This window comes from Micromonas commoda, chromosome 8 (assembly GCF_000090985.2).
Source record: "Micromonas commoda chromosome 8, complete sequence".
In the NCBI taxonomy this organism is placed as follows: Eukaryota; Viridiplantae; Chlorophyta; class Mamiellophyceae; order Mamiellales; family Mamiellaceae; genus Micromonas; species Micromonas commoda.
The window spans coordinates 241,110-255,067 of record NC_013045.1 but is presented as its reverse complement, the minus strand read 5'-3'; the positions used below and the strand labels follow the sequence as shown (position 1 = coordinate 255,067).

Sequence of the window (13,958 nt, the reverse complement as noted above, 5' to 3'; positions counted from 1 at the left end):
CGGCCTGGATCCTGCGGGGGTATCGAGAGTGCAGGTCCACGCCTATGTGGTGAACGACGGCGCCGGGTTGAGGATCCGCAGCGTCGGCACGAACCCCACGCCGTGGTTCCCCGGGCGCGACGGCCACAGGCGGAGGCTACTGCGGAAGAACGACGAGGCGACGCTGGAGGATGGCGACTGCTTCGGGCTGCTCACCACGGAACCCGAGCCGGGATCGGTTCGATGGGTCGCGGCGCGTTCGGCGAAGCCGTCGGCCCGCGCCGGCGGCGACGGCGAAGGCGCGGCGGGGGCCGAAGAGGGGGGAACGAAACGGGGCGCGGAATCCCGCCGCGACGACGACGACGACGAAACGCAGCCGGCGTCCAAGCGCGTCAAGGACGACGTCGATCCCGATCCCGAGCCCGAACCGACGCCGGTGGTCCTCGTCTTTTGCGGCCCGCCGGGCTCCGGTAAGAGCACGCTGTGCGCCAAGCTCCCGCCCAACGCGTGGTGCGTCGCTAACCAGGACACCATAGGTAAGAACGGACGAAGGGGCACGCGCAAGCAGTGCCTCGTGGCGGCGCGTCGAGCGCTGACGGACCCGCGATCGCCCAAACACGTCGCCGTCGATCGGTGCGGGCTCACCGACGAGCAGCGAGCGGACTTTCTCGCTTTGGCGCGCGAGCTCGGCGCGCGTTGCGAGTGCGTCCACTTCGACCTGCCGCGGGAGGAGGTGTTCGCCAGGGTCCGAGCCAGGGTCAACCACGTCGGCGGGGTGGAGGGCGAAGGGGGCGTGAAAGCGGTGAAGCGGATGATGGGCGGAAAGGACAACGCGCCGCCCAAGACGACGGACGGCTACGTTAAAGTGACGAGGTGCGTCAACGCGTGGGAGCAGGACAACGCGGCGGCGGCGTACGCGTCGTTGGCGCCGCCGCGCGTCGGATGGATGGCGGCGGCGGCGGCGGCGGCGCGCGAAGAAGGGACCCGGGCGCGCGAAGGAGGGCGCGATGGACTCGCGACGGGGGAGACGAAAAACGTCGAGGAGACGACAAAGAAGAGGTCCGGGCCGGACGCGTTCGCGGTGATGATGGGCGCGGCCAAGTCCGCCGCGAGTCCCGCCAAGTCCGTCGCCAAGTCATCCGTCGCGAAGCCTTCGGTAGCGCCGTGGGCCAGGGGCCTCGTCGACATAGCGGCCGACCCGGGCGGTAAAGAGGGCGTTAAGTGGTTCGACTCCGACCTCGTGGTGCTGACGGATAAGTACCCCAAGGCGAGAACGCACTACCTGGTGCTCGCGAGAGACACGTCGCTGGCGGCTGGACCGTCCGCGCTGAGGGCTTCGCACGCCGAGCTGGTGGAGCGGATGGCGACGGTCGGACGGGCAATCGCGGCGGAGAATGCGGCAAAGGTGAACGGGGGCGAAGAAACAATCGCGCCGCTTCTTCGCGCCGGTTTTCACGCCAAACCGTCGATGCCGACGCTGCACATGCACCTCGTGTCGAGCGATCTGCGCGGGAGCGGCATGAAGACGCGGCGGCACTGGAACACGTTCGCGACGGACTTCTTCAAGGAGGCGGACGACGTTGTCGCGGCGCTGCGCGCGCGCGGGAGGGTGGACTGGGACGAGGAGGAGGAGGAAGCCGGGGTTGCGATGGCGAAACTCCGGTGCCACAGATGCGGGGACGGTCCTTTCGCGCAGATGCCCAAGCTGTTCGCGCACCTCGACGAGTGCGAACGGGCGCTCTAGCTAGCCGGAATAGACGACGGATAGACGACGACGAGGTGATGATACGGAGGTTAGAACATCATATTAGAACAAGACACGAACACCCTCAAAGCTCTCACCCGCCGGCGCCTTTCGCTTTTCACTTTTCACCGTTTCACTTATTAGAGGAGCTGGGCGAGGTAGTATCCCATGCCGGCGAGTCCGAGCACGGTGGCGGCGGTGGTGATGAGCGGCGCGTTGGACGCGGCGCCGCCGGACGCCTTGCCCGTCTCCGGGTCGTAGTTTGCGAATCGCGACCGGGGCGCGTTGCACTGGGGGCACTTGTAATCCTTACCCTGCTCCTTGAACGGGGTGGGAAGGGTGTACACGTAGCCGCAGTCGACGCAGATGTGCGTGGCGCGCTCCTTCTGCGCGGCGGAGAGCTTCTTGCCGAAGCGAGGGGGAGCGGGGCGCTTGGGAAGGCGCTTGACGTCGATGGTGGCCGCCTGCTTGGCATCCCTCACGACGACGAAATCGACCTGGTTGGGGCAGGCTTGGATCGCCGATCGGACGAATCCGAGCTGGTCGGCGGGCCACAGCTCGTCGCCGAAGAAGGAGGAGGTGTAGACGACGTAGTCGCCAGCCTTGAGACCCGCCTTGGCGGCGTTACCGCGCGCGGAGGCGATCTCGACGCCGCCGGAGATGCCCTTGTTGGACGCCTTGAGGTTGACGCCGAGGGGCTTGTCGACCGAGATGAGGGTCTCGCCCGCAGCCGCGCGAGTGGTCACGACGCGGCGCGTCGGGGCGGCCGCGGGCGCCTTGGACCTGACGCGCGCGCCGGCGAAGGAGGAACCGCGGACCGCGGTGAGGGGGGTGGCGACGTTGGCGAGGGCGGCCATTGCTATTGCTATCGGCGACGTATCGGCGTCCGATGAGAGTGAGCGCCTGACGCGCTTGGGTTGGCTGGCTATCCACACCGGGACACGTCATCCACTTCCATTTCGCTCGATTGCATTTTGCAACTTTTGTATGAAGAACAGTTAGGGAAAGTTTCCCCGTTTTGTAACTAGAAACATGTGACCATTAACCATATATATGCGAAATTCCCACTCGGCACTTTCACCTCCGCCCGAGGTTCGTTCAGAGCACACGATGGCGCGCGGGCTCGGCCTCGGGAGAGCCTCTCCCTACGTCGCCATCGCGTTGGGGATAATATCCGGTAACTACATCTTCAACCAGCCCCTCAAGGACCACGCGGCTAAGCAGGCCAAGCCCTCGAACTAGCTAGAGCGGGTCCTGGAGGCGGGTCCTCACGATGACCGGCGGCGGAGAGGGAGGCGCGAGTGAGCCTCCTCCCGGTCCCTCCAAGCGCGCGAGGGTCGACGACGACGCCACGCCCAGGCACCTTCGCGCGGTCGAGTTCTACTGCGGCGTCGGCGGCCTCCACTACTCCCTGCTTCGCGCCAGACCGGACGCCAAGGTGGTCGCCGCGTTCGACATCAACCCGAACGGCAACGACGTGTACGAGCACAACTTCGGCGTCCGCCCGTCGCAGAAGAACATATACGGGCTCCCGGTGGCGTCGTTCGATCGTCTGGACGCGGGTCTGTGGCTCCTATCGCCGCCGTGCCAGCCGTTCACGCGGCAGGGTCACCGGAAGGACAAGGACGACGGTCGATCGCAATCGTTCCTCCGCCTCCTTCGCGACGTCGTCCCTCAACTCCGCTCCCCGCCGACGCACGTGCTCGTCGAAAACGTCGTCGGCTTCGAGACGTCCGACACCAGGGCCGACGCCATCGCCGTGTTCCGCCGGCTCGGGTACGACACGAGGGAGTTCATGCTGACGCCGAGGATGTTCGGCGTCCCGTACAGTCGGCCGCGATATTTTCTCCTGGCGAAAAAGTCGGATGGAGGCGATGGAGGCGTGGATGGAGGCGCCCTCTGGTCCGACGGGGACTGGGGCGAATGGCTCGCGTCGCACGGCGACGGCGTGCACGGTGGGCCCATCCGAGCGCCCCCACCCTCGAGGCTGAGCGGACACCGCGAGTGGATACCGCGCGGGGCGTCGTGCGTCTTACCAGCCGAGTTCGAGGGCGACACCAAGGCGGAGTTTGACGCGAGGCACAGGGCTCGGGGGGGAGGTGGGGGCGACGGTTCGACGCCTAAACCGAACCCCGCCGATAACCCCTTGTACGGGTACCCCGTCGCCCTCGTCGGGGCGTTTCTCGACGGATCTGGAAACGACGAAGACGGTTCCAGAGACGTGAACGAGGGTTCTGCGGACGTGTTCAGGGAGTACGCGGTTGCCGAGAGGGACGTGAAAATCGGGCTGGGCGCCGTCGACGTCGTCTGCCGAACTTCGTACAAGTGCAACTGCTTCACGAAATCGTACGGCAAGTACGTCAAGGGCACGGGGTCGATGGTGACGGATAAATTGGTGGACAAGGACTCGTGGGACGGGACGGTGGCGAGCGGGGGGGCGCACGAGGGCGCGGAGGGCGGCGGCGTACGGCTGAGGTACTTCACCGAGGGAGAAATCGCGAGGATGCACTCGTTTCCGAGCGACTTTTCGTTCCCGGCGGGCGTGACTCGTCAGCAGAGGTACGCCCTGCTGGGTAACTCGCTCTCGGTGGCGTGCGTCGCGCCGCTGATTGATCACCTGTTGAACGACCCGTCGGTGGAGGGGGAGCGACCGCCGCCGCGGCGCGAGGTGGTGGGACCCGAGGACGCGTGACGACTTTTATAAACTCACTTGACAGCCGCGAGCTTGGCTTTTCGCATCGCCCTCAGCTCTAGCACCGGTATCATCACCTGACAGCCGCGAGCTTGGCTTTTCGCATCGCCCTCAGCTTCGCCCCGGAGTACAGCGCGAACCCCACGAGCGCCACCACCGCCCCGCCGAGCATCTGCCACGACCAGTCCTTGGTCTCCCCGAACAACACCCGCGAGAACAGGAACAGCATCGCCACCTTGACGTTTCCCAGCACCGTCGTCGTCGTCGCGCTCGTCACCGCGATGACCTTGTTGTGCACCCAGTTATACACCACCGCGTTGCAGCACCCCAGCAGCACCAGCTTCACGAGGTCCCCGCCCCCGACGAACCCGCCGTCGCCGATCAACCCGCCCCCGCCCGACGCGTCACCGGCGGATCCCAGCAGCTCCGTCCCGTCCACCTCGACGCCCGCGACGATGACATCGTTCGGCGCGGGCATCGCCAACCTCGCCACCATCCGCTCCCACTCCATCCCCGCGCTGACCGGCGCTAACAGCGCCAACACCACCGGAGAGGTGTAGAAGGTGAGGTACAGGGCGTTCAGCCGCTCGGGGCCCATGATGCGACCGCTGAACGTCATCATCAGCGCGTTTGACAGCGTCGCGACGACGCAGAAGACGACTCCGATCGTCTCGTCGGGGCGTTGCTTGGACTTGTCCGCGCTTCCCGCGATCGTCGCCATGACCCCGGCGGCGACGAGGAGCAGACCCGCGGCCTCCGCCGGGGAAGGGACCTTGTTTTCGACCACGACGGCGCACGCCGCGCAGACCACCGGTATGGACGCGCGGATGACCTGGTTGAACGACAACGAGAGGTGCAACAGGGACGCGTTGTTGAGCGCGATGTTGAGCGACATGAACGCGCCGATGGCCGCCAGCGCCTTCCACAGCCGCCCCACGGTCTGCGCGTGCGTCTCCCCCGCCGGCTTGCCGCTGAAGACCACCGGCGCGAGCGAGCATATCTGGAACACGAGGTGCGCGCACGTGAGGGAGACTGGGTATCTGAATCCCGCGTGCCCCAGCGTGTATCGGTTCAGCAGGTTGAGGGACGAGTTCAACGCCAGGTACAGGGCGACGATGAGCGCGGTCCTGACGGGGCTCGTCTTGGCGGCGGCCGCGCCATCGCTCGGGGGCTTGACGCCGTCCTCGACGCCCATCGAGAGGGTCGCGTCTAGCAGGAGGGTCGTGCAGGGCTTTTTGAACCGGGACGACGACTCCTGACAGGATGATGAGCTCGTGCTGATTCGGCGACAGGTACGACGTTTTTGCGAGTGGAGCGCCCCCAGTGCAGAGGGGCGCCATGACGAGCGCACTCGCCGTGAATTCCCAACCGGCGGTGGCGCGCGTACGCCTCGAGCCACGCGTCGCGTCGCGCAGGCTCGTCCGCGTCCGCGCACCCCGCGGCCGCGACGGAGGTGCGCGCGATGCCCCGATCGACCCGGATATTTTCTTTTCCCGTCCGCCAGCTCCACGACGGATGCGTAACAACGCGAATCTTCCCTCCCTCCTCCTCGCGCCCCGTCCCTCCCTGACCCGCCCGACGCCTCTACGCCTTCCGATCGCAGACTTTCGCCCACGCGTGACGCGTCGCGGAGTCGTCGCGTGCTCGCTCGCCGGCGCCGGTCCCCCCGACCACGACGCCCCGTCGGAGCCTCATCAAAATCAGACGCGCGAGATGGCGATCGACTCGTCGCGACCCAAATCGGTTCTCGCGGATCTGCACTCGGTTGCCCAGCCTCGGACCGACAACCGCGTCGCGAAGACCGCCGCCGCGGTCGCGCTCGGCTCCGCGTCCCTCCTCGCGGCGCACGCGACCCTCCCGCCGGCCGTCCCGTGCGTCGGCGTCGGCGTCGCCCGCGCCGGTACCTTCTCCCACCAGAAGGACCACACCCTCGGCGACGTCCTCTACTACAGGTTCCAGAAGATCTTCGCGCTGCCGTTGCCGGGGAAGATATTGTGCCTCGTGGCGTTCACCGTTCCGGTGGTGTTCGCCGGCGCCGTCGCGTACAAGGTGGTGGACGCCCTCAACGCCAAACTCGAGCCGGCGGCCGGCGAGGATTCGTCGAACGAACCCGAGTCGTGGACGGATGCGTTGGCTAATTCCTTTTATTTACTCAACAACGTGCCCGGCGCAGACGCCACCACGGACGAGTGGGACACGCCGGGCGGCGCGCGGCGGGGTTTCGTCACGCAGTGCATCGTCTTCGTCGGCCTCTTCGTCTTCGCCATCATCATCGGCATCATCTCCGACGAGATCACCGCGCAGGTGGAGGAGGTCAAGACTGGGAACAACAAGGTTGTCGAGTCCGATCACACCGTCATCGTCAACTGGAACAGCCAGCTGGTGCCGCTGCTGAAGCAGATGGCGGTGGCGAAATCGGAACGCGCGGGGACGTTCGACCGACCGGTGGTGCTCCTCGCGGACGTGGACAAGGAGACGATGGACGAGGCCATCGGCGAGGCGCTCGAGGAAAGCCCGCCGTTGCAGGTGGTGACGAGGCGGGGTAACCCCTTCGACGCCGAGGACCTCGCGCGCGTCAACGCCTTCGCCGCCAAGCGCGTCATCATCCTCCACCCGCACGAGGACGAGGTCGGGCTCCTGGGCCAAGGCGTCCACGCCCGGGACGAGAGCGACGAGAGCGCGGGGCGCATCAAGGAGCTCCAGTTTCAGCGCGAGCAGCGCGAGGAGGCGCTCAAGGCGACGGTCATCTTGAACCTGCTCAACGACAAGGCGCACGCCAACCCGGACGTGGTGGTGCAGATGCCGTACCGGCTCCCGAATGAGCAGGACCTGGTGGGGCACGCGCTCAAGATCACGAAGAGCCAGGACGCCAGGTCGATGGGGCAGATCCCATCGTCCTCGTCATCCTCGTCGTCCTCGGCGTCCTCGTCGTCCTCGGCGTTTGAGACGTCCGCGCCGAAGGAGGGCTCGCCGCGGACGCGGTACGTTCAGGTCCACGGCACCGAAAACACCGGCAAGATCAGCGCCTTCGCCGCGTTCCAACCCGGCATCGCTCGCGTCTTCGAGGTTCTCTTCGAGCAGGACGACGCCACCCCCGAATTTTACCTGTCCGACGCCCCGCAGTTCGTGGGCGTTTGCTTCGCCGACGCGTGGCGCATGCTCCCTCGAGCCACTCTGTGCGGGGTGTCGCACGCCGACGGGTCCGTCACCCTCGCGCCGGACGACGCTTACGTCATCCGCGCCGACGACGAGGTGGTGCTGCTCGCGGAGTCGTCCAGCGTGGACATCACCCCGGCGGACGACGCCGTCACCCCTCGGAAAGGATCGGAGAGGTACTACATGAAGGCGCTGTCCGAATACACCGACGCCGACCGGGGGCCCAAGAAGATTCTCTTCGCCGGGTACAACGACGAGACGTTACTGGCGGTGAAACTGGCGCAAGACATGGCGCCGAACGGGTCGCAGATCACCATCCTCGCGGAGCAAATCCCGGCGGATGAGTTTGAGCAGCTTCGATCCACGCCAAACTGTAAGCTTCGCGTCGTGAAAGGGGTGCCGTCTTCGCACGAGCACCTCAAGTCGGTGCCCGTGTCGACTCAGGACTCGGTGGTGATCATGCCGGCGAGGGACCTGGGGTCCAAGGCGGAGGAGGACGCCACCGTCCTCGCCACCATCCTTCAGACGTACGCCAACTGCGAGTTGCGAAGGTCGAGCGCGCCCGATCCCTCGGCGCCCCAATATCGCAACCCCCACATCGTCGCGACGCTCAACACCGACTCCGCGAGGACCATCGCCGAGTTGATGGGAACCGTGGACACCTCGCACGCGGGGGAGATACCGGACGTGATCATGTCGGACGACCTCATCGGCGGCGTGTTGTTGCAGGTGTCGGCGAATCCGAGGCTCGCGTCACTCTTTGACGCGTTGCTCGCGACGGAGGGACACGAGTGCTACATCCGAGACGCGGATCTGTACGGCGGAGCGGACACGAGGGCTACGTCGGGCACTAGTGGGGGACAATACGAAGGGTCTGGAAAGGGTCTGGAAGGCGAAGGGTCATACGCGGACGCCGGTCCGGTGCGGTGGGGTGTCGTGTGCGAGCGCGCCAGGGAACGGGACGAGCTGGCAATGGGGGTGATGCGCGCGGACGGGGAGATGGTCATCTCGCCCGCCAAGGACGCCACCTTCGTGTTCGAGGAGGGCGATCGCATCATCGTGCTGGCGGATAGCCTGTGATAATTAGCTCGAGCGCGTGATTATGTTTAAAAGCCCCATGGCTAACGTATTAGTCGAGCCGCGTCCCGGGGGTCGCTCGACCCCGCGTTTATCAAAACGTTGAACCGCTCATCGATGGTGCCAGTACGGGTTCATCGATTAGGAGAGCTGGCCGCAGTCGGCGATGACGACCTGCTTGGTGGTCTTGCCCGAGGAGGTGCCGACCGCCTCGATGGCCTGGACGACGTCCATGCCCTTGGTGACGGAGCCGAAGACGACGTGCTTGCCGTCGAGCCACGCCGTCTGCACGGTGCAGAGGAAAAACTGGGATCCGTTGGTGTTGGGACCCGCGTTGGCCATGGAGAGGATGCCGGGGCCGGTGTGCTTGAGCTGGAAGTTCTCGTCGGCGAACTTGGCGCCGTAGATGGACTTGCCGCCGGTGCCGTTGTGGTTGGTGAAGTCGCCGCCCTGGCACATGAAGTTGGGGATGACGCGGTGGAAGGAGGAGCCCTTGAACCCGAAGCCCTTCTCGCCGGTGCAGAGCGCGCGGAAGTTCTCTGGAAGTTTGGTTGGATCGGGGGACGGGACGTTTCAGACGGGGAGGGGGGTCGGCGGCGGATCGTGTTTTGGATTTGTGGGAAGGTTTGGCGGTGGATCGGTGGTTCAGCGGGGAGGCGTTTTTTGACGGCGCCGACACGGCCCGAAAAAGTGCGGGACGAGGGGGGTCCTAAAGATGGGTCGGCCGATCTGGTCGACGGGACGCACCGGCGGTCTTGGGGGTGACGTCCGCGCGGAGCTGTGGATTGGGGAGGGACGCGGATGGGGTTTCGAGCGTCAGTGCGCGTGGTTCGACGTTACGGGACCGGCTCGCGGGGTGTCGCGTCGCGTCAGATCCGTGCATCAGATCTCGATCGGCCGATATTTTTCTCGACGATCCGATCCGATCCGGGGCGACGTCGCGGGGCACGCGAGGCGGAATGGTTCGAATGGGCACTCACAGTCATCTCGATGCGGCCGGCGGGCTGGCCGCCGATGGACATGTCGAAGAAGCAGACGGGGTTGGACATTGTTATCGTTGAGTTCGCGTGTGGAAGTGATCTAATTGACGTGTCGCCGATCGCTTTTATGAAAAGTCCCGTCAGCCGGAAAAGGGGGAAACCGACCGCCGCGGGTGCCCGCCCAGCACGCCTTGCGCCACAGCGAGGGACGCCCGGACGAACGCCCGGCATCCAGCGGCATCCGGAACCCGAACGACGATCACGCGCAGCCGCGGCATCCACCATGGCGGCGGGTGAGCTGTCCCGCCTGCTCGACCAGGACGGCGACGGGGCCATCGGAGACGAGGCGGCGGAGCGTGCGGAGAGGGCCGAGATCGCGCGCGCGCAGGCCGAATCCGACGCCGCGGAGGGCGAGCGCAGGCTGCAGGTCGCCAGGCAGCAGTTCGCCGAGTACGCGCAGTCGAAAGCGACGGAGGCGGCGGGGCTGGGTTCGATGATCCGCGACCTCCTCGCCGCGTGCGACGGCGTCGGCAGCGCGGAGCTCACGAAGAAAGTCTTGGAGATCAAGGAGACGATGGACGCGGCCGAAGCCGAAGCGCGAGCCATGGCGTCCGACGCGTCCAAGGACGCCAAGAAGGCGGCGGGCGATACCGGCGTGGACGCCGCGCCGATGGAGACCGCCAACGGCGCCGGCGGTGGCGCGCTCGCCGCCGCCGCCGCGGCCGACGATCTGGACGACGGAGCCGCGGAGGCCATGGACGAGGACGGAGCGTCGGCGGCGCTGCACGCCGCAGCCGCCGACCTGGACCCCTCGATGAACTTTGTCGAGCGCGCCAAGTACATCCCGCTCCGGTTGGACATGGACGAGCGCAAGCTCCTCCGGCTGCTGGAGGCTGCGCTCCACGTGAGCGAGTACACGGACAAGGTTGACGTGCTCACGTTCAGGTCCAAGACACAGAGAATCACGAAGCAGCTGAAGGAGATCTGCGCCATCATGTGCGGTCTGGTGGTGGCGACCGACTACCGCGCGGGGCAGGAGCTCATCAAGGACAAAGACTTCGAGCACAACGCGCGGTTCTTCCAGAGTATCTTCGAGATTGGCCGCCGGCACAAGGTGATGAACCCGGAAAAGATGCGAAGCGAATACGGCAAGATGATCTACCTGCTCCAGGACTCGCAGATGTCTGACGTTCAGGAGCTGCTCAACTTCAAGCTCGTCAAGCCCATGCGCACCGCGCACGCGCTGCTCGCGGAGAAGAACGGCCTGGCGATGCTCAGAGACGGTTTGATGCATCAGGCCACCGCCGAGATTATGCACGAGGGCAAGCCGAGGATCCAAGTGCAGCGTGAGATCAAGGCGAAGGAGAAGGCTCGCGAACACCTCTCGCGGCGATACTCCCACGCGGACCTGAGCAGTGAGGAGATCTTGAGCGTCCTCTACTCCATCTCCGACAACAACGCGTACCTGCGATTCAACCGCGACCCCGTGGACCGCATGATTGACTTTCTCAAGCGGTACTTTGACCCGAAGACCCCGGAACCCGGGTTCTCGCTGGGGATCACGATGGGGATGGGCGGGGCGCGACTGTCGCACAACCACGAGCGCCAGTACACGTACGTCATGCAGTCGATGATGCTGTGGAGGGAGGTGAGCAACGACATGTTCAAGCTCTGGTACCTCGCCGAGGGCGACTTGCTGCGAGAGGGGGGGTATTATCAGCTGACCAACACGGGCCAGGGTTTAAATCGAGTGCAGTCGGCGCCGCAGACGAACAAGGCGATCCACCAGGTGCTCGCGCGGTGCCAGGCCAAGCTCGGTCACTGGGTGGGCAGCGCCGTGGTGCACCTAGGCGACCACAACGTCCCGAACGCCCTCATGTTCATCGACAAGTACACCCAGGTGCCGCGGATCCTGAACCCCGTCGCGCTGGTGGTGCAACGAGTCGAGGAGCTGTGCGAAGACGACGGGCTGCGACAGTACGTGGAGAGCACGTTCGGGGGCGTGGACGAGTGCAGGAAGACCATCTTGGCGGACTTTTTCAGGCACGCCTTCGACGGGTCCGGGGCGGATAACTTCTTCGACGCGGGATCGTGCATCGACGGTCGGTTGACGAGCGCGTGGAACTGGTGCTCGAAGATTGAGAAAAAGTCGTACTACCCGGTGTTTTCGCTGGCGGGTTTCACGGGGTTCGACGGCGGGGATTTCAGGTCGTGAGGCGATGGGAGTTACGGGGCCACGACGTACAAGTAGGCGTATTGACATTCATTCGTTCGTCATCTCTCAAGAGGTGTGTACACGCCGCCTGTCGATTTGTGAGGACTCTTCCGACGTAGTTAGCGTCGCGACTAATCTGCACTGTAAAAACGCCTCCAGCTCGCGGCATATAATCATTGTGAAGCGCGGCGGGGGGCGGGGCGCGAGGGGAGTCGGGCGTGCGAACCCCTCCTTCCGTTCGCCATGGCGGCCCGCAGCTTCCTCGGCATCCACCCGTTGCACCACAGCAAGCTGTGGTACTTCCTCTCCTTCGGCGCGTTCGCGTGCCTCAGCCCGTTCCTGCCGCTCTTCTATCGCTCGTGGGGCATCGACGAGAGGCAGATCGGACTGATCAACTGCTTGAGGCCGCTCGTGTCGTTCTGGGTCACGCCGATGTGGGGTGCGCTCGCGGACTGGAGCGGGCGACACAACGCCATCCTCTTCGCCAAGATGCTCGCGCAGGGTTACGGATACAGCGGCCTCCTCTGGCTCCTCCCTAACCACTCGTTCAAGATCCTGTTCGCCTACGTCGCCAGCCTCGAGGCGCTGTGCTGCGCCAACAACTCGCTCGCGGACAGCTCGACGGGGCAGATGTGCAGGCGCGCGCGACGCCTCGGCGAGTCACCGATGGGCGGGATCGACTACGGCTCGCAACGGCTGTGGGGGGCGGTGTCGTGGGGCTACATCTTCGCCCCACTGTCCGGCGCGATTCAGACCTTCTCCCCCGCGGGCGTCAAAGCCGCCTTCCCCTTCGTCGCCTTCCCGGCGTTGCTCACGATGTCCGCGTTCGTGTCGCTGGGCATGGACTTCACCCCCGAACACGGCGTCCCTATCGAGGAGGACGAGCGCGACGGCGGCGGAGAGGCGGAGGAGGGCACAGCTGTGCACACAGCTGTGCCAGTGCCGGGCGGAGCCGACTTTCGCACCCCGCGCAAGACGACGCTGGAGATGGCGCGGGTTTACAGATCCTCACCCGACGAACGACGCCCGCGGGCTGACGAGGAGGCGGCGAACGAGCCAAACGGGCCGCGCGCATCTCCCGCCAGGATCGATCCGAGGACCGGGTACGCGGGTTTAGGCCCGGGGTTCAACGGCGCTCGCACGCCGACGAGGGAGGGAAGCGTGAAGGTGCTCGGCGTGGACCTCTCGGTGCACGAAGAGTCCGACTGGGAGGATGGGGAGTTCTCGGACGACAGCGCCGCGGCGACGGGTGAGGTCAAAACAGCGGACGCTGCCGTCGTGGGTTCGATTCCCCGACGGGGCGAACGGGCGGTGGCGTCCCGCGTCTTCGCCGTCGTCGCCCAGCCCGAAGTCGCGCTCCATTTCTTACTTTTTCTCATCATGGGCGCTTCGATGGCGGTGACGGATACGTTCCTGTTCCTGTGGCTCGAGGAGCTCGGAGGGTCCAAATTTCTGATGGGCCTCGCGCTCATGTTCACGTGCCTCTCCGAGGTTGTGGTGTTCGCCAAGGAGGCGGCGATCAAGCGCGCGTTGTCCACGGAGTGGTGCGTGGCGCTCGTGCTCTTCTGTTACGGCGTGAGGCAAGTCTTCTACGCGAGCCTCGGTCGATGGCCGACGCCGTGGGTCGTCCTCCCGGTTCAGCTGCTGCACGGCGTGACGTTCGGGCTGTACTGGAGCGTGGGTAACGCGTTCGTGCACGACATCGCGCCGCGCGGGTTGAACGCCGCGGTAATGACCGTGTTTGGCGGATGCGTCAGCGGAGGCGGCTTTTTGGGGGCGGTGTTAGGGGGAATGGCGTACGCGAAATACGGCGGAGCGGGGCTTTGGTTCGGGGTCGGGTGCGTCAACTTCGCGCTGTGCGGGGCGGTGGTTGGGAAGATTCGTCGGTGCGGGGGCGGCGGGGATCCAACGGCGCGGGGTTGGCGGCGGTTGGGCACCGACGAGGGTGCGTAGGATTGATTTAGTAGTTTGCCAGTCGAGAACGCACGTGATTTTGGCTTTTCCATCGCGTTTCCTGCAGTGATCCACACATGGGATGCCAAATCCGGGATGACAAAACGGAGCTTCGGACAGTTTGCTCATAGCGGCCCGGATTTGGGTCCTGGGTTAAAAAAT

General features: G+C 65.6%; 8 protein-coding genes across 8 annotated transcripts; 5 read left to right on the top strand and 3 right to left on the bottom strand.

Annotated features, from left to right (window-relative positions):
- Nucleotides 1–1,063: 1,063 nt before the first annotated feature.
- On the top strand, nt 1,064–1,723 carry MICPUN_84536 (predicted protein; the record flags this gene model as incomplete). The annotated part of the gene is made up of 1 exon (XM_002508083.1): nt 1,064–1,723. One exon carries the CDS (start codon nt 1,064–1,066, stop codon nt 1,721–1,723), a length of 660 nt encoding a protein of 219 aa, XP_002508129.1.
- Nucleotides 1,724–1,860: 137 nt separating this feature from the next.
- On the bottom strand, nt 1,861–2,580 carry MICPUN_60546 (predicted protein; the record flags this gene model as incomplete). The annotated part of the gene is made up of 1 exon (XM_002507795.1): nt 1,861–2,580. One exon carries the CDS (start codon nt 2,578–2,580, stop codon nt 1,864–1,866), a length of 717 nt encoding a protein of 238 aa, XP_002507841.1. The 3' UTR covers nt 1,861–1,863.
- A 416-nt stretch (nt 2,581–2,996) lies between these two features.
- Nucleotides 2,997–4,415, top strand: MICPUN_84170 (DNA methyltransferase; the record flags this gene model as incomplete). The annotated part of the gene is made up of 3 exons (XM_002508082.1): nt 2,997–3,583; nt 3,729–3,871; nt 3,931–4,415. The coding sequence occupies 3 exons, from the start codon at nt 2,997–2,999 to the stop codon at nt 4,413–4,415; spliced, it is 1,215 nt and encodes a 404-aa protein (XP_002508128.1).
- A 70-nt stretch (nt 4,416–4,485) lies between these two features.
- Nucleotides 4,486–5,610, bottom strand: MICPUN_53009 (Drug/Metabolite transporter superfamily; the record flags this gene model as incomplete). The annotated part of the gene is made up of 1 exon (XM_002507794.1): nt 4,486–5,610. The coding sequence occupies one exon, from the start codon at nt 5,608–5,610 to the stop codon at nt 4,489–4,491; it is 1,122 nt and encodes a 373-aa protein (XP_002507840.1). The 3' UTR covers nt 4,486–4,488.
- A 518-nt stretch (nt 5,611–6,128) lies between these two features.
- On the top strand, nt 6,129–8,651 carry MICPUN_60543 (predicted protein; the record flags this gene model as incomplete). Its single annotated transcript, XM_002508081.1, has 1 exon — nt 6,129–8,651. One exon carries the CDS (start codon nt 6,129–6,131, stop codon nt 8,649–8,651), a length of 2,523 nt encoding a protein of 840 aa, XP_002508127.1.
- Nucleotide 8,652: 1 nt separating this feature from the next.
- MICPUN_107024 (predicted protein) lies at nt 8,653–9,714 on the bottom strand. The gene is made up of 3 exons (XM_002507793.1): nt 9,629–9,714; nt 9,396–9,426; nt 8,653–9,187 (listed from the first exon to the last, which is right to left on the bottom strand). The coding sequence occupies exons 1-3, from the start codon at nt 9,695–9,697 to the stop codon at nt 8,790–8,792; spliced, it is 498 nt and encodes a 165-aa protein (XP_002507839.1). The 5' UTR covers nt 9,698–9,714; the 3' UTR covers nt 8,653–8,789.
- Nucleotides 9,715–10,452: 738 nt separating this feature from the next.
- On the top strand, nt 10,453–11,911 carry MICPUN_108734 (predicted protein). Its single transcript, XM_002508080.1, has one exon. The coding sequence runs from the start codon at nt 10,488–10,490 to the stop codon at nt 11,841–11,843; it is 1,356 nt and encodes a 451-aa protein (XP_002508126.1). The 5' UTR covers nt 10,453–10,487; the 3' UTR covers nt 11,844–11,911.
- A 175-nt stretch (nt 11,912–12,086) lies between these two features.
- MICPUN_101781 (major facilitator superfamily) lies at nt 12,087–13,796 on the top strand (the record flags this gene model as incomplete). The annotated part of the gene is made up of 1 exon (XM_002508079.1): nt 12,087–13,796. One exon carries the CDS (start codon nt 12,087–12,089, stop codon nt 13,794–13,796), a length of 1,710 nt encoding a protein of 569 aa, XP_002508125.1.
- Between the last annotated feature and the right edge of the window lie 162 nt (nt 13,797–13,958).

Excerpts from the sequence above, each read along its gene's own strand:
- MICPUN_107024 (XM_002507793.1), bottom strand. The coding sequence starts at position 9,697 with ATGTCCAACCCCGTCTGCTTCTTCGACATGTCCATCGGCGGCCAGCCC. Across the intron at positions 9,427-9,628 it reads CCGGCCGCATCGAGATGACT|CTCCGCGCGGACGTCACCCC; the intron begins GTGAGTGCCCAT and ends CCCAATCCACAG. Across the intron at positions 9,188-9,395 it reads CGTCACCCCCAAGACCGCCG|AGAACTTCCGCGCGCTCTGC; the intron begins GTGCGTCCCGTC and ends CCAAACTTCCAG.
- MICPUN_108734 (XM_002508080.1), top strand. The coding sequence starts at position 10,488 with ATGGACGAGCGCAAGCTCCTCCGGCTGCTGGAGGCTGCGCTCCACGTG.